General features: G+C 38.6%; 1 protein-coding gene across 3 annotated transcripts in view; it reads left to right on the top strand.

The window, feature by feature from the left end:
* LOC121858225 (terminal uridylyltransferase 7-like) overlaps positions 1–19,261 on the top strand; it is a 114,201-nt gene that overhangs the window by 85,491 nt on the left and 9,449 nt on the right. For all 3 annotated transcript variants that reach the window (XM_042354509.1, XM_042354510.1, XM_042354508.1), the window contains 4 exons: positions 8,325–8,405; positions 8,895–9,120; positions 13,633–13,724; positions 15,844–16,174. In XM_042354509.1, the coding sequence (XP_042210443.1) occupies positions 8,325–8,405; positions 8,895–9,120; positions 13,633–13,724; positions 15,844–16,174 (730 nt within the window). The remainder of the gene's footprint in view (positions 1–8,324; positions 8,406–8,894; positions 9,121–13,632; positions 13,725–15,843; positions 16,175–19,261) is intronic.

Raw genomic sequence — 19,261 nt, 5'->3', positions numbered from 1 at the left:
CTACTATATGCCAGACGCTGCTCCCCCGGCTTGACACAACCAATGTCCCTGCTTGCCTACTAGCCCCCTTTCCCACTGACTTAGTAGAAGAATTTGAAGTAGCAAAACGTCTGGACAAACTGAAGTTAAAACGCTCCACCACCCCCATTGACTTTCCTATGAAACTCTTCAAGGAGTTCTCCCCAGAGCTTGCTAAACCCCTCTGCTCCATCATCAATGCTTCCCTCAGTCAAGCCAGATGCCCAGCTGACTGGAAGACTTCATATGTGTCACCAGTGCCCAAGTCAACCAGCCCACAATCCTTAAATCAGCTACGACCCATTGCAATCACCCCAATACCCAGCTTAATCTGTGAAAGTTTTGTGTTTGACTGGGCTTATGCTGATATTGCAGGAGCCGTAGATCCTCAGCAATTTGGTAATATGAAAACTTCCACCAGTCACTGTCTTGTCAGCTTTCACGACTACATATACCGCTATCTGGAGAAACAAAAAACGTCTGTAGCTGTCGCCTTCATTGACTTCACTAAAGCATTCGACCTAGTCGACCACTATTTAATCATCAACAAAGCTATCGACCTCGGGTTTTAAAGAAGTCTTATACCATGGCTTACAGACTTCCTCAATAACCGACGCCAAGCTGTACGCTTCCGAGGGGCTGTCTCCACCTTTCAGTCACTCACCTCTGGCATTCCCCAAAGCACCAAGATGGGACCAATATGCTTCCTTATGCTTATCAATGATGCCCTAAGAGAAACCCCTGCTCGCTGGAAATATGTCAATGACTCCACCATTGGGATCAGTGTCAACAATTCTGCTCCCGACTATACCGCCCTTCAGGATTTATTCAACAGTCTCCAAAACTGGGCCACCAACAACCACGTCACCATCAACCATACCAAGACCATGGTTATGCACATCAACCTCTCCTCCGATGTTGTCCCACCCCCTTCCATTACTTTAGGTCCCAACACACTCCAGGTTGTTGATTCCACTAAGCTCCTCGGCGTCACCATAGACAACAAAGTAAATTGGAAACCACACGTCAGTGAAGTTGTCAAATCCTCCAGTTTCCGTCTCCACCTCCTCCTCCGACTCAAGTCCCTTGGAGTTCCTGCCCCCTAGCTCCTCAGTGTTTACTCAACATGCATACTTCCCAAGCTCACCTATGCCTCCCCTACCTGGTCTATCTCCCTAAATGCCACACAACGTAAACACCTAGAAAAAGTGCAAAAGAGGGCATGCAAGATTATTCTCTCCCCTGCCTACTCCACATATCAAGAAGCGCTCAACACACTGACCCTCTCGGCTCTCACTGACCATCACCACGACCTCATCTGCAAATTTGGTGAGAAGCTTCTGCACCATCCTCGACACCGGCTCCTACTACCACCCGAGATCCCTCGCCCAAGAATTGCTTTTCGACACCATAACCGCATCCAGCCCGTACGAGCACGAACTGATCGCTATAAGAACAGCCTAGTCCCAACCATTGTAAGAATATCTTAATATTACCATTTCACAAAAATTTCTCACATCCCTTCACAACTAAAAACCTGGAATGTCAATGTGGCATTTAAAAACTCATGCACTGTTAAACAAATGTTAATCAAGAACTCCCCCAACAACACAATTGGTTGCATTTATAAAGTTCCTTGCAAGGAATGTAATATGTTTTACTTAGGCCAGACAGGTAAAGATCTTGCAACTAGAATTAAACAACACAAATACAGTGTTAGGACAGGCCAGGAATCCAATGCTCTGTTTGTTCATTTGAGGGATAACAAGCATTGCATTGACTGGGATAATGCCTCCTCAATATTACCATGTAATTCAATTGATAGTAGGAACATCATAGAATCTAGTCTTATTAAACATACCGAAGCATTCAACATGAATTTGAGTAACGGCATGTACAAGCTGGACAATTTTGTAATTAAGAAGATTTGTAACCAGGTGAGAAGGCCGGGTCACCTGACCATCTGACCTGACCACCAACCGTTGTGTGCTATTTAAAGATTAGTAGGGTCATTACCTAATACCTGACCATTGTGGACCTGGTCTCACCCTCCTCTGTATATATATACCTTGGTTTGTATTTCTCTCTCTAGTCTGTACTCACCCCTGAAGATGTGAATTACAGTTGTACCCCACTTTACGCGGTCAATAGAACGCAGAGGGTCCCGTGTTAAGTGAAATCCGCGTTAAGTGAACAACAGAACATATGGGATTAATTCCAATAGAAACCGGCCCGACCCCCAAACTCCACTTTTTGAAGACACATAACTATGTTGTAGTAAAAATAACATCTTAATTTCATGATGGTACATGCACACAATTAATACTTAAGAGAAATAGAGAAATACAGTCGCCAAGTTAATGTCCATTCAAATAATGGACTCAACTCCCTCCCCCTCTCACACTACACTGCCGGCTCTTCCCTCTCTGAGAAATTTTTTGGGGAAAACCACTAAATTTTAATAAATAATACCTCAAACTAAAGTTAGGATAATACAATTGACATTGCTGGATTCCTTGTAAGACCAGGAATATTTTGAATATAAATGTCATATATTTTGCACAAAAGATAACATAGTTACCCAGAGAAAAATTTTTATCTAAAATTTGTATGTCTAATGCAAAATATATGATGTTTATATTTAAAATGATCACCAAATTATAAGAATTCCAGCAATGTAAATTATATTCTGGCCGGGTAATTTGTATGAATTTTATGAGCTAAAACAGGCAGTCAGGCAGGGTGGCGGGTGGGGCAAATCTAAAAATAGCGTCTGGAGCCGGACACTTACCGCGTATATGTGGAAAAAATCCGTGTTAAGTGAAAGTTCAGCTCTGGCGAGGCACCGCGTATATGATAAAACGCGTTAAGTGAAACCGCGTTAGGCGGGGTAATACTGTATGTCATTATTCTTTACCTCTAAATATTCCCAAAGGCGGTTTACTTCCTTATCTTAGAATCAACTTCATCTTTGTAATCTTAATTTATATTGTGTTCTAGTCCAATAAATAACAAGTGCAATAAAATAATTATTCTATTCCGATCTTTTATTTCATTTACTCACTAACATTCTCGTCGGTGGACAAGTGATTCTCGCATTTGACCCCAAGATATAGGGTTTCAATATATATACTATGAATAGTGGTCAGTAATATAAAATTATGTGACTTTAATGGAAGATAAAGTATTTATTGTTGCAGTTTACACTATCTGACATATCTACTATGATATTGCTCATTATTATGAACACACACAAAAAAAAGTGTTTTCCCCACAAAATTGTAAATTTACCCAAGATATTATTACTTTATGACTTTTTAATAGTTAAATGTGGATTCGTCACACTTTTTTTTATTAAAAAAGTAATTAAAATGTTATTGTAAGCATTTTAATTTTTTAGTGACTTTTGGCACTTATTGGGGAATTCCACTGAAATTGGCCGACAGGGTGAAAGGGTTAGGGCCTTGAGACCCACTAATCCCCCACCCAAGAAAGGGTGACTTGTCATTCCCTCCCTGTAAATTCAGTTGCCTCTGAAGATGTCTTGAATAAGGACGAAAGCTAAGGTGCTCCAGTGTGAACCGGCTGGTTAATTCAAAGTTTACCAGGCTGGTACATTGGGCTTTAGTAACAAATCCCAATTGAAGTTTCTGCTTTTATTAAATAGTATTGCTTATATAATTCCTGAGTGTAGATCAACCATAACTTCCACTATTTATGAGCGTGAAGAGAGAGGACGGCGGCTATGTAAATAGACCGTTTAATCACGTCCGTTCGATGTAAGAGTATGAGTGTGACTAGCGTGGGTGCCGGCTTATTCCGAGCTGACCCATGTGCTGACATACAGTCAATGGGCTGTACCCAAGGAGGCCACCAATTACGTGATATGAGCATGACAACTCATAGCTAGTGAAAAGTTACAGGGGGTGAATTAGTATATACAGTGGTCCCTCGGTTAACGAGCATAATCCGTTCCAGCAGGTTGCTCGTTAACCGAAAATCTCGTTAACCGAAACCATTGTTTCAATGGGTTTTTGGGTAATTGGTTCCAGCTCACCAAAAATTGCCTAAATTCAACAAAAATGTTAGAAATTGACACTTAGTTTGAGGTGTATATGTAGAAGGCTCCTGGATGATGATGCTGATGTGAACTTGAAGTGGGAGGAGGAGAAGGGAGAAGAGAAGGAAGTGGAGGTGGAGGAGAAGCATTTTACTGCTTCTTGGAAGGTGAGTCACCTTCCATGAAAATGTCAGGAACCTCTGGACTGACATTTTCTCCACCATGAACATCCTCTCTCCTTCTTGAAGTGGAAGGCTGAGGGCTAGCATCATCCTCTCTCCTTCTTGAAGTGGAAGGCTGAGGGATAGCATCTTGTTCCCTCTGCCTTTTATTGAAGAAAGTGTCAATTGTGGTCTGTGGGGCATCTCTCCTCCTCACCATTAACTTGTGTTTAAAGAAGGAGACCATTGAGTCCTCAACATGACACAAAGTTAGTTAAGTTTTTTCCACATCTGGGTGCCTTGAAGCCAGTTCCCTGAACTTCTCCCAGTGGTAAATCACATCTTTCAACTCTTTAGTTAACATATGGTCATCACTTTCAATTTCCTCCTCACCATTGTCAGCCTCTAACATCTCATCCAGTTGCTTCAAGTCATCAGGAGTAAGTTCCTCCTCATGAGACATCACAAGCTCTTCGACATCATCCTCTTCCACTTCAAGGCCCAATGACTGACCAGTGGACACAATCTCCTGGTCCAACTCTGTGTCATCGTGAAATCCCTCAAAATCATGGACTACTGATAGCCACAGTGCTTTCCATGAAGAATTGAGGGATCTAGTGGAGACTTCTTGCCATGATGACACAATCAATTTTACAGCCTCCAAGATGTTGAATTGTGTCTTCCAGAACTGTTTCAGTGTTAGTTTAGGTTCATTGGAAGTTGCCTGATGACACCTAAACATTTTCTTCATGTACAACTTCTTGAAGTTGCTGATCACATTCTGGTCCATTGGCTGTATGATTGATGTAGTGTTGGGAGGCAAAAACAACACTTTCACAAGGTCAAATTGATACTCCAAAGTTCTGGCAAGTTCAGGGTCATGACCAGGAGCATTATCCACGAGGAGAAGAGCCTTTAAAGGGAGTTTATTGGTGGTTAGGTAGCTCTTGACAGAAGGGCAAAACACCTCAACAGCCCATTCATTAAAGAGCTGTCTTGTCACCCATGCCTTACGGTTGGACTTCCAATAAACTCCAAGCTTTGCTCTTACCACTTTCTGTTGCTTGAACACCCTGGGGTTTTCAGAGTGGTAGCCGAGCATAGGCTTCAATCGGAAATCCCCTGAAGCATTGGCACCAAGCAATAAAGTGAGACGGTTTATGCCCAGGTAAAGAGGCTTCATCTCTGGTGATGAATGTTCTTTTGGGCATCTTTTTCCAGAACAGCCCAGTTTCAACAACATTGAACACTTGCTGTGGAAGGTAATTTTCTTCTTCCATCAATTCTTTAAATTCCACTAAAAACTTTGCTGCCCCTTCCTTATCAGCACTAGCAGCTTCACCATGCCTAACAACACTGAAAATGTCACTTCTTTTCTTAAATTTTTCGAACCAGCCTTTGCTGGCCCGAAAATCTTCAAATTCTGTGCCTGAAGAACCAGGTTGATCTGTCTTTAAATGTTCGTAAATCTTCCTGGCTCTTTCACAAATGAATTCAGTAGAAACTGAATCCCCTTCATTTGCTTTTCCTTAATCCAGATAAGAAGTAACCTCTCAGTTTCTGCAATTAGGGATCTACTTTTAAACACTGGTAGATTTGTCTCTCACTTTCATTTCTTTAAATTTGTCTTTCTGTGCAAGAATTGTCGACACAGTTGATGTCGACATGCCATATTCTAATGCCTTCTTCATGTTTTTTTATAATTTCCTGCTTGGTTTGGATTGAAATCGCTTTTCTTGATCTCTTAGGCCCCATGCTGGATTCAAACAATGTCAACACGTGATTTTTAAAGTTAAACTAGCTGTAAATAAAGAATATTTTCTTTAAAATAACACTGCACTGCGCTATATATTGTCAATATGTAAAATAAATTTCAAAATGACCAATAATTTGCTTGGAAACACAGAAAAAAAGCATTTAGTTGAAGAGAGTCTCAAGCAAGATGTTACCTCCACTGAAAACAGAGAGAGACTAACGCTTGTTTGGTGTGTTTAAAGAATGGATGGCGCGCCACAAACTAGTGACTTTACCTTCAATTATGTTCAATAATTGTTAAAATGACTAAAAAATTTAATATTAAACTTGTAAAATTATTGAATAGTATAAAGTTCTTGATATTTACTAAAATTGTAAGGAATTTAAGCCCTAGAACCGATTACTATATTGGCGGACTAATACTACAGCTGGTTGACCGCCAAGTGCAAGCGAAAACATGTTGAGGTCGGCTCGTAAGAAACTCGTTAACCGAGGAAGTGCTCGTTAACCGAAATTAAGAATCTTATGGGAGGTAACTCGTTAACCGAGGCGCTCGTTAAGCGAGGGATCACTGTAATTCAAATGTAAAAACCCCATTTATATAATACTTCTGTTGGTGAGACAGGGGCCATTACAAGTGTATACTTAATTGACCGAGAGCTCGACTGAGTGGAAATTTCGATTTAACGAAGAGGTGGCTGGAATTAGTTCATTTAATTCAGAAATACTGTATTTAGATAACTATATTTACTGTACATGGATGATGATAAAAATAATAGTACAGTAATAAAGTTGTCATAGGTATACTAAAGAACTTATTGAGGGGAAATAAAATTACTGTAATGACAGATGCTGGTAGAAAAACAAGAATCATTGTATGTACACTATAGATAATGATTCAGAATATGTGGAACTGATTAGTAGAGAATATCTCAATGGGAACCTAAGGTAGAAACTGGGAAGGATGAATAAAATTAAAAACTGGGTACCCAGAGAGGTACAAAACCTCGGAGGATTGGTAAAAACAGCCTAAGAATGTTTAGAGTGGAGAACTGTGGTCGCCGACTCTAAGATATGTGAACGGTACTCTGATTGATTGATATTGAATGCATTGTTTGGATTTGCATAGAGGTTAAGGTAAAGCAAAGGTGTAGATATTGGTACTACTCTATTTAGGCATGGCACCGGTTTTCAGAACTTTGGCTCATTAGCAGTCTGTATTGTAGTAATGCTACTGCCTGACAGACATGGAGACATTGCGACTAGGCCTTTGGTTTAACCATCCAGATATATCAGTACATGTTCACATGCATTGGTTTGATGTGTTTTGTTTAGTCCCTTGCCCCATGAAAAACAGTTTATGTAATACTGTGAACATTACAGTATTGCTCTATCCACTGGTCCAGTATGTTGCAGTAGATGAGGAATTACAGAAATATGTTTTTTTTTTCAGTTCCTATGCGGTTATCTCTAGTACTTTATTTTATCTCATAATTCCTTTAGGAGTAGTAACTCTGACTGACTCAAAAAAAGAAAAGAACACCAAGTCAAACACTTTTTTTTCCTATTCCTTCTCTCTGCCGTCTGTATGTGTGACTGTCCCACAATTAAAGGGAGTGACAATGACTGGAAAGTCTTCAGACCAGTAATCTGTATGTAAGTAGATCTCCTGAAACTGTTTCATTCTCCTCACACCTGGATGACACCTTTAATGAATTTCCCTTGCTCTCTCCCCAGGATGTTGTCTGCCTTCCCCTTACCACCTTTAACTACTTATGTGTCTAAGCTGAATAATGTTGAGTGGGATTCCTTAATGAAAAAGGTTAATCTCACTGTATTATATTTATTTTTTTAACTCCTATCATTAAAAAGCTTAATAAAACTTACCCCACCCAACTCTTTAACCCCGTAACCGTATTTTGGATTTCTCAAATATTTAAACACCACAAAACCACAGACTTAAACATTTAGCTCCAACCAGTGACCTTTGCATGTGAACCTATTGTGTTTTTTGCATTACTGTGCATAGGTTGCAGTAGGGTATATTACTTCCCATATGATGAATAGAAAATCGAGGGGATCTGTACCAAAACATCACTCTTTTCATTGTGCTTAATCTTACAGCCTGTAGTTAACTTTGAGGGAGGGTAAGGCATATGTAGATACACAACAAAAAGTTACACCCAGGACGTATTCTTATTGTAACAGGACATATGAATTATTTTATGAGATTTATTTTTTGTTTATTCTGACCAATGTGTGATAAGAATATTAATCTGTTTATTGTGTGTTGAGCAGCTTCTGAGTAAAAATAATTTGCTTGTTTCCAGCTCTATGATCATTCGAAGCCAGCACCCCAGCTTCTTATTGATGGATGGAATGCTTGGTTTTATGAAGATTCAAATTCCTTGGTGAGTTTAATATCTTGCTATTCAAGTAGTTTATAAGGTTGTTATTCACTTATTGCACTGTAAAATGCATATGTAGTCTACAAAAATTTTTCTCAAATAGCTGGGCACGACAGATTTCAGAATGAGCACTATGGCTCTTGTCATCTCAGAATGGTTGGTATGCCTGGTTGCTAAGTGACTCAATATTTTGTAATATTATATGTTGTTCATCTTTATAGTGGTTACAGGTGAAAATAAGTAATTTAATTTGTAACAGAACTTCCTCTGAGAGCAATATTCAGATCTCTCGTACGTTTTGTCACTGTATGACGCTTAGAGCATTCAAGAACTTTTTTCCTGACTTTACATTGGATGGAAAAAAGAAACAACAATTACTGTACTGTATTTTTAATATCTTTTTTACTGAAGACCTCACTGATTAAGAATAATATTTAGTTAATAAGGCATTTATCTCAAACGAGTATTAGTTTCCATTATATTTCTCAACAGCAACGTGCATGGAAGGATTATGGCAAGAATAAAGAAACTGTGGGACAGTTGTGGGTCTCCATGTTATGCTACTACACTGAGACTTTTAACTGGAAAGAACATGTGGTTACTATTCGTCAGTTGGCACCACTCACACGGTTGCAAAAGTTATGGAATTCTCGCTGTATTGTCATTGAAGATCCCTTTGACCTGAGCCATAACTTGGGAGCAGGTCTGTCAAGAAAGAGTAAGTTTCACAGTATAGGTTTTTTGAACTTGATTTTATTGTATTTTATTTAATTTTTTTTGTTAAATAATAATTGACCATTATCCTCCACACTGCCATGAAGTAATAATCTTTATTTTGACATTTTATACCCAAACTTGAGCTTCAGAATGTATGGTACAGTGAGTTCTGCTATAACGCGTGTTTTGATAACGCGAATTTGCTCTAACGCGATTTATGAATTAGGAACGATATTTGTATAACGCGAACGCTTGTTTGCTATAACGCGATTTTTGCTTACTATTTCTCCAATTTTGTGGTATTAACTGTGAATATGGTAAAGAAGAATATCTCCAAGAAGCGTTCTGGTGATAGAATTCCTGGTGATGATCGTAAAAGAAAGGATATAACACTTGAAGAGAAGCTCGATGTTATCAACCTCAAAATCACCCTTCTCCCCCATCAAGTTACATTCATATTTTTTCAAGGTAAAGTGTTACATTTACTGTATGATTTCATTATTAGATTTGAATGTAACATTTATTTAGACTGTGCTATCCTTTGTGTTAGGCTAACTACTAAATTTTTTCGATTTCGAGTAATCTGCACCTAACCCTATTTTCTCCATAAGCCCTGTTATTTCTATTACGCGATTTTCTATAACACGATATTTTACAAGAACACAATTATCGCGTTATAGCAGAACTACCTGTACTAATAGGTTCTGCTGCTTGTGGATTTCTAAGATGAATTTTGTTTCCATTGTGGCTTTTAACCATAGAAGTCCAGGATCTTTATGAATTATCTTGGCCTTGGTGCCATTATATATAGTACTGTATTTACATTCTGCGTTATGACCTTGAAAGTGAATTCTGATTCAGTATTAAATTTTGTCAGATTTAAAAGACTTATACCTGTACACAATTTCATCATAAAAGGGACAGATTGTGTTTCATGGACCAGTTTCCACTGTGCCAAGTTGGGACAGGGAAACTACAGTTGGGTCTTCATTTACGCGGTCAATTGAACCCACGTTGTACCGCATAAAACGAGAAACGCGTAAATGAAATAACATATGGGATTAATTGAAATAGACACTGGGCCGACCCCCAAACTCCACTTTTTCAGACACAATACCTACGTTGTAGTGAAAATAGTATCTTAACTTTATGATGGTATGCATACACACATAATATAGAAGAGAAATATCAGTAAGAGAATAATATACTGTACCAGGTAAAAGAAAAATCAAGGTTTAACACTTACGTCAGGTTAGGTTAGAAAAAAATCAAGGTTTAACACTTACATTAGGTTAGAAAAAATCAAGGTTTAACACTTACATAAGGTTAGGTTAGAAAAAATCAAGGTTTAACACTTACGTCAGGTTAGGTTAGGTTAGAAAAAATCAAGGTTTAACACTTACGTAAGGTTAGGTTAGAAAAAATCAAGGTTAGGTTAGGTTTAACACTTATGTTAGTAGAAGAGATGGGTCGGCGTACGGGAATGGCGGCTGGTTCCGAGGCAGAGGGCAGATTACTGGCCCTCAGGTGAATCACCATCACTATCCACCACAGTTGTCAGGGCCTCCCTGACAAATCCCTCAAAGTCACCATCACTGTCACTATCACTGGCTTGGGCTGGCTGTGGTCGGTTGCGGGCGAAGAAGTCTGTGATGTTACGCTGACGGCTAGTGTTGATGTTGTCGTGATACACCTTGATGTACGGCTCCATAGTGTGCAACAGCTGGTTATTGAAGACTTCATCGCGGTTATCGTCAGGGTCGTTGGAAAAGATGAGCTTCAGTTTCTCTGCACACTCGATGGCATCCTTTACATTACCGTGCGTTAACTTGTGTTCTTCTCAGGATGACGCACCACCTGCCTCTTCACTGACATCATCGTCTTCTAAAGCTCGTCGGCAGTCACCTCAGGATCCCTTATCACGTCCATAATGTTGTCGTTGGTGGTCTCGGAGAAGCCTGCAGCTGTAACACTCTGCGCAGCTTCTCTTGCAAGGTCCACTGCCACTGCAACAGACTGAACCTCACCAGTCACAGGTTGACTCTGCCTCCCACCTGGGATACCTTGCAACACATGCTGCCATGCGTGACGAATCGTTGCTACAGACAGCTGATCCCATGCCTCCACCAAGAAGTCAACAGGTTTCTTGACATTAAATTTCTTCCGAAACTGTTTGACGCGAACTTCTTGATCCGCCAACTCTTGTTCCTCGTCCTCGTCGCTCTTGCTATCGGTGTCACCCAGGTTACGCAACTCATCCTTGGTGTTGGTACAGTCGTTCAGGAGTTTAAACTTCTTTGCAGAGAATGCAGTCTTAACGTTGCATATCAACTCCTGGTCCATGGGCTGGATTAACGACGTAGTGTTGGGAGGAAGGAAGACCACTTTTACGTTGGGGTGATGATCCAACAGTATGGGCCAGTGTCCTGGTGCGTTGTCAAGGAGCAACAAAATGTTGAATGGAACATTCTGTTGCTCGCAGAATTTCTTGACGTCTGGAACGAAACAGTCGTCAAACCAGGAGAGGGACAGAGCAGAGAACATCCACGCCTTTACGTGCGGTTAGCCAGTGGACATTTAGCTTGGTTATGTCCATGTTCTTGTAGGCATGCGGCTTGCGGGCTGTGTGGATCACCGATAACTTGAGTTTACAGGTACCGGAGGCATTGGTGGTAAACAAAACGGTGATGCGCTCCTTCTACAACTTCCGGTCATTCTGTAATTTAGTTCACATATTGATTATATATAGTGCAGAAATTATACTGAAACATGAAGAAGGCATTAGAACCAATGCACTCTGTAAAGAATATGGCATGTCATCATCGACTGCCTCTACAATCAGCTGTTTGATATGTAAACAAAGCTGCCGGGAATACGACATACACACTTAATCGTAAGTTAAAATATAGTACAATCTCTCCTCGATTTACGACAACCCAGACATACGACGGCCATGGTGGTATAAAATATTTTTCACATTACGTATTTTCGAGTCCCGACGTTAGTGATCGCGCTGTGTACTGACAAAATTTTTGTTTGTAATTCCCTTTAAAATGGCTGGCAAGTGTAAAAGTGATAATTCTCGTGATGCTGAGAAGAAAAAGACACCCATTTTAGAATTTCTATGTATTATTTTCGCCTTTTTGACTTATGACCAATTCGACTTACGACCTGGTCGTCGGGACAGAACCCCGTCGTAAGTTGAGGAGAGACTATATTCTATTGTTTTTTATTTATTATTATACAGTATACTGTACAGTACAGTACTGTATTTAGTTTATATTTAATGTTTTGTTAATTTTGTTACCGGTATACAGTACTTCGAAATAATAGATTCAGTTAGCAAAATTTTCGGTTAACGAAAGACTCTGTGGAACCAATTGTGTTCATTAATCGAGGGACCACTGTATTTGTTCAAACTGAAACCCCAATTTTTTACTATAAAATATCCTAAAAACTCAGCTTATGCCCAGGGGGGTTACTGCCAGCAGCACCCTAACCTGGAGCTTAACCCTTAGGCCCTGGGTGACGTTCCAGAATGTCCGCCTATTCCTGTCTTTTTTTTTTTGAAAGGTTGATTTTTTCTCGATTTATCCCCGCAGGGAGGGGGGGGGGATACTTCCAGCACCACCCTAACCCGGGGCTTAAGGGTTAAGGGTTAATGAAGCAACATGCAGAATAATTTGTGTAAAGGCTAGCTGTAAGAGTGTTACTCCATTAAGTGCAACTAAAGTCCTTTTTGTTCTTGATAAAGGAATCAATGGAAAACCTGAACACCAAACTGAACAAAATATTGTGGTAAGTTTACAAGTGAAAGAAAATGAAATTTTAAGCCTTTTTGTGTCTGTTCCTAATGATTTCTTCATAAATTTTTTTATAATTATGCACTTTTATAATATCATTTCATGGTTTACATTAACCCCTTACTTTCTCTCTCTTCACTCTCACCTGCACACATCACTATCATATTACAATACACATATCTTCATGGAAAATTAGTGTCCACATAACATGATTTCACTTGAGATGGCATTTTTCTGGAGCACATCTAGCGTGTTAAATGAGAAAATACTGATTCAATTTCAATTGTTTATTCCTTGATAGAGGAAGCAGGATCCTAGTGCTGTCACTAGGTACCCCTGTACAATAACACCAGAAGCATCTGGCAAGTGTGACAAGTATATACAGTATAAATATTATAAAGGGGCTTACTAAAGCCTAAGGAAGGAAGGATATTCCTTTAACTCATAATCAATGTTATTTACATAATATCTGGCCAGTATGGGGAGGATCATCGTGTCTCCGTTAGTATAGTATACTGATTATTATTTGTTCCCCAGGAGACGTCTCATGTATTGATGCTGTGGCTAAATCTGTATCCACTTAAGTTTTAAGTAAAGTGAAACCACTTATTGAGAAAGCTGGTTGAATAATGTTATTTTTGTCACTACAAATGAAAAAATATATATAAATTCTAATCTGTAGCTTATACTGGACAAATTTTGTTTTTCAGTGAACACCTTCATAATGAAAGCTTTCATCCGTGGAAGGGAAATCTTTGGCACACCAGTAATGGCAACTCCTCCGGGTTACAGGAATTTAGTGGTAAGTAATTAAGTTTGATTAAAATTTTTAGACATGGGTAATTGGTAATCTTGTGAGAGGTGCTTTACAATTGTTCACTTTTTGGTTGTGTTGTCCATGGTGGCAGGTTCGAGAATTAACATTGTATGTCATGGATGTAATATCTCCGTTTTTCCCATCGTTTTAGGTGACCCACATGAATTTTTATTTTTGTTCTATTTTAATGTATTTATGGTGAGTATTCATTTCATTATACATTTACTGGTGTTCTTTATTGATTTATTTAGTATGTTTTTAGTTTGATTAGTTTTGGTTACATAAGTTGTCTAAAAGTTAGCTCTTAGCATTACATCCCCTATTTATAACACCATTGCTATGAGAAAATAGTTCTCACTTCATGAATTTTTGCTTAATGCATGTTTTTCACAGGAGATCTAGGTAAAAAAAATTTTATCCCAATTTCCCCAATTGGTATAAGATTATTTTTCTAGTAATATTTTTTTTATGGGTTCTGACATTTGTTTCTTGTGGAAATGAGCTGTTTTTTTAATTTTTTAGATTTATATGAGAAATTGAAAAACGCCCCAAAATGGCTCGTTTCCACAAGATAGACGTTGAGAGTCGAATACCTTAATAAATGCCAAAATACACCATATAAATAATTTTTCATACCAAAAGAGGCTAACCTAGTGACATATGCCTATTGGGGTGGACTTGACCTAACCTAATCTAATCTAATCTACTATTGCCACTTACTTATCTGGGGGGCTGGACTGGGCTTGATAATGGTAAAAAATCTGAAATACCTATTGGGATAAAACAAATATTAACCAAGAACCATTCTGTATAGTGAGAATTGCTTGAAATTAAACTAAATAATTCTTCATTTGTAAAATTTACTTTGTAGGAAACATTCATAAACATATGTATATATTTTCTTATTTGACCTTCCAGTTCATTTACATAAGTCAATCAATTGTCATTTTCAATTTCATACTGTTGTAATCTTGGAATATAAATCAGAACTACTGTATAGCATTGGTTTAATGACCTAAGGACTCAGGCCCTCTTCACCTCCTTGTGGTGGTTTCTTCCCCAGATGTATCATCACTTTGTGTATATCATTCAAATCCTTGTGAATTTTGCCTCTAGTTCTTTACTAAAGGGACTAAAGATGTTGACAAAATCTGTCGTAAAATTACTTGCAGTATCAAAAAGAACACAGTATTGTTTATTATGGGAGTTTATCCATAACTGACTGTAGTTTACATAAATTTGTCTGGAGTGCAATGTCTTATTTTTTGTATGTAAATGTACTTAGTAGGGGGTCTGGTGAAGGGGTGGGGGATATCCCTTTGCTTTCCATTAAAAGAACAGTTTTCAAATGCTAATTTTCACCCTAATTAATTTTCTGTAAGATTTGACACATTTCAGATAGTGTCAAAATTATTCCTAGGTGTTCTTAATTCTTCTTTGCATTTGCTCCTAACTGGTACTTTTGTTCCTGTTGAGCTATCACTTCTTGTTGAATCCATGTCTGATCCAGCATACTACAATTCTAGCACTGAAGGTAAAGTAGGTTGCATTACAATCCTCTGAAACTCTCTTTGATGAAGTCCATTCTTAAGTTGCCATATATTTTTTACCAATATCATGACAATCACTGTTTTGTCGTGTTCTGTCTGTTATTTGGTATTTCTTATATTACTGTTACTATCTTAGATGATATGATAAAATTCAGACATTCATCATAGGCTGGTTATAAACCAACTGCTAAATAGGTAATCATGCCTTTGGGACCCATTTTAAACATGTCATAATGCTGCTGCACATAAGGACTTTGTTAAAATATTATGCTTAAACATGCCTTGTATCTCATCTTTTACTTTTAATACACCTTTCCGGTGCAACTTTCATGCACCACACATCTTTCCTTTTATACAGCTCTTCATGTACAGGGCATGCTACCTCACCCTATCAAATAAATTCAAAGGCAGTCATTTTGAACATAAGGTTGAGTGTTGGCTGTGTAATTTAATTTTATGTGAATCCACCCATGTTACTTTCTGAGGCAAAGGTTTTTTGTTTATATAATTTACAAAGTTTGCCAGTTTGTCACATATTTTTCTTTCTTTATTAGGACTATCTCTTTGACTCCAAGCAACTCACTGATGGTGCTCCTCCCAATGATCGAGGCTGCCGGTTTTGTGGGAAAATTGGCCACATACAGAAAGACTGCCCTAAGAAAAGGCTGAATATGGAAAGGAAGGAGAAGAAGGAACGACAAAAAGATCGTCGTGAATTACGAAAATTTACAACAGAGGCGGAGGACAGAGAAGGGGAACGACAGAAGCAGTCATCAGAACAGAAGACAACTCAGGAAGCCCAAGAATCAGAAAGCAGAGGTGTAGGAGGAGGACCAGCATTGCCAGCTGCAAGTGGGGCACCTCATACACTTAAGACCCCTGAAGGTAATTTAAAGCTTACCATACCTCTGGATATGATGGAAGATCACTGTGAAAAATGGGAGAGTAACCAGGAATATCGGATAAAAGGAGATAAGATATTAGGGATGAGACGGTATTCTCTTGAATCCTTTGATGAGAGAAAGGTAGGCAAGGAAACATTAATATGCCATTGTGTACCACCTCAGGTAGATGAACGGTATATTTGGACAGTTAATTGGAATAAAGCCGCAAGGAAAATATCAGATGGCACTGATATTTCTCCACACCCTTTTTCGTCCATCTATAATCTAATATTGAAAATGGTTGAAATACATATATATCAAACTCAAGAACCAGATCAGAGTGACAGCCCGGTAGTTTGTGTAAGTAAAGTAGAAATCCCTGAAAATGTTGGTCAGGTTCTCTTTGAGAAGATGAAAGAAGTACAAGATAAACGCAAACAGAAAAAGAAAGAGAGGATGAAGGTTCGTTACAGAAGGGAAATGGCTGGGCCAGGTTACAAAAGGGGACAAAATTTTGAACCTGGGAAGAAAGGTTCAGTAAATTTAGGGAATAAAGGCAGTGGCCGGTTTGATTTACAAAATCCAAACAACTTACGTGGAAGTCAAGAAAATAATGGCTATAACAGATATAACTTACCAGATCGTACAAGTAGAGATATAAAAAACCATTATATACGAGCTAATCCAAATAATCCCCAGATCGCTTGTAGTTCGAGCGAGGATGAAAATTTTGCTCAACGGGTAGTGCGTAGGAAGGGTAAGCAAAAGATCCATCCAGATAGTGCTGTGCACACGGGTCAGAAGAATCATAATAATAGTAAAGATAGTGGGAATGTGCAGGGCAATGTAGGTGGCTTTAAGAAGAGTAAAAAGTTTAGCAGTAAAGAAGGTGCCATCAAAGCTAAGCATCAGCCATCCCTTGGTCTGACATGCAGACTTGTGCCTGTTGGACCCGAGAAAGAAATTGTCACAATTTCACAAACGACAGATAGATCCACTTGTAAACAGCAGAATGTAGTCAAATTGACACCTGTTCCACATTCAGAAGTAGCTAGAACAACAAATTCTGCTAACCACGAGTCTCAGGGTACATTACCAAGGTCAGGTGTTGTTGTGACTCTTCCAGGAGATGGGTCAGATTCTCGTTTGGTTACGGTGATGGATGGTGCTACAAATGGTGCTAATAGCCATAAAAAAAGACGTAAGCCCAAGCCTAGAAAGGGCAAAAAGGGAGGCTCAAAATTTGAGTCTCAAAATGAGGGTGAGAACTCTAATAGGAAGAATGCCAATGTAGATTAGTTCATGGAAGTGCTGCAGGTCATGTTATTTGAAATTTTATGTAACTTTGTGGCTTTTGTGGAAATTGTACAATTTGCTTTTTAAGTTTTTTAAAGTATGCTTATTTTGATCATAATGTAAATTCATGAAGTAATCACAGACTTTCATTAAAAAAATAGTTGTCAAATATGTCAAGTATGATATTTTAATCGAGACTTGATGTACAATTGCAAGCAAGACATTTCCTCACCCTGACCCAGTGGAAAGGATACAGGTATTGCAGTTTTCAAAAATTATGTGCAAGAATGAGGAAATAAAATTAACAGTAAGATTGAGTTCCTCCTTGTACACTTTAGCCCTTCATGCACTCGGCAATAAATGAGTTCACTGTTGGGTGCGCTTGCCAATGATGAAACAACCCTTTGGTGGACTAACACCCTGCAAAGGGGTTGAAGTAATCCATCAGCTGCTGAATATTAAATCAGATCATCCCTTCTCCTGCCACCTAGCACCATAGCTGGTGCTTGTATAAATGGAAAAAATTATTCTTTTATCTTTAAAAGAATATTAGTTTTCATAGAATGAATATACTCTGGGATGGACTATTTCAGCATTAGATTTCAGTGCTTTTGACTGGCAATCAAGTATTCTTCTGAGGACATTAAATTTTTTTAAGCGTGAATTATGCAAAAGTAGAAAGTGCATTTCAGGGAAAACTTGTGATGTACGTAATATTTTGCTTGTAATTGTATGTTTAAACATATATACTCTATATATTTATTAAAGTAAACCATGCATATGCATATAGCCTATACTGAAGTAAATCTGGATGTGATATTTTTTCTTCATCCGAAATTGTGATGTTTGAGATAGGTCTCAATTTTCAGTGTTTAGTAATGTTCTTCCCTCGCCTGCTCCAAACCTGTATTTCTCTTGTTCCCTTCCTTCCTGTTCCCCTCTTTCTGCTCTGTCTCTTTTCCTCATGCTTACCATTCTTCGAATCCCTCATGGTGCAGATGACGTAACTACAGCATTGACTACAGATGAGAGCTTCTGTGTTAGATAACGACCTACTGTGTTTGTAGTGCCTTAAGTTTCATGATGAATGTTATTATGACTGGATCTTGTATAAGGTAGTTGAAGTAGATAGGGTAAGTGATTAATATCTGACCTGGTAGCTAGTATGAATCTGTTTTTACATCTAGCTTGTGGATGCAAATATAAGTTTTCCAGAGAGATATATGAATGGCACTGTTTTGTTGCAGTGGAGGTAACATGGTTGTACAGCTTACAACTAGAGGTGCAGTGTAATTTTCATAAGCGCTTGCCCTTGTGGGTTGTTTGCATCAGATATATCATGAGAGAATGTTGTGAAAGGTACATTGTGAAACAACAATTGACCCTTTCACAATATTAAAAATTGGACAAATCTCACCCTCTCACTGGCCAATGGTGCAAATAGCATCATCTAAATCTCACCCGTGTGCTGGCTGACTACGCCATCCAAATTTGGTTTTGGGCTTTTTGGTTTCATAAAGTTCATTATGAACATTTGTTGGGTGTGTGAGGCGTGAGGGTTTGTGACTAGCTGATACGAGCCATTGGGACATGGTCTGGGAACAGTCATGCTCGTAGCAACAAAGCCTGCGTCATCGGCCAGCGAGGGTTAAAAGAATTAGGGAATTGAAACAAAGAAATGGTTCAGGCCACAAGGTCAAATTATTAGCATTTACCCTTCTTTGTGATTTGCTATTTTTGAATGGAAGGTTAATTGTAATGTTTTAAGTTAAACTAATGAACTCAAGAGCTA

The sequence above is a fragment of the Homarus americanus genome, unplaced genomic scaffold (genome assembly GCF_018991925.1).
Source record: "Homarus americanus isolate GMGI-L3 unplaced genomic scaffold, GMGI_Hamer_2.0 scaffold57980, whole genome shotgun sequence".
Classification (NCBI taxonomy): Eukaryota; Metazoa; Arthropoda; class Malacostraca; order Decapoda; family Nephropidae; genus Homarus; species Homarus americanus.
This window is presented reverse-complemented; position numbering and strand designations above follow the sequence as displayed.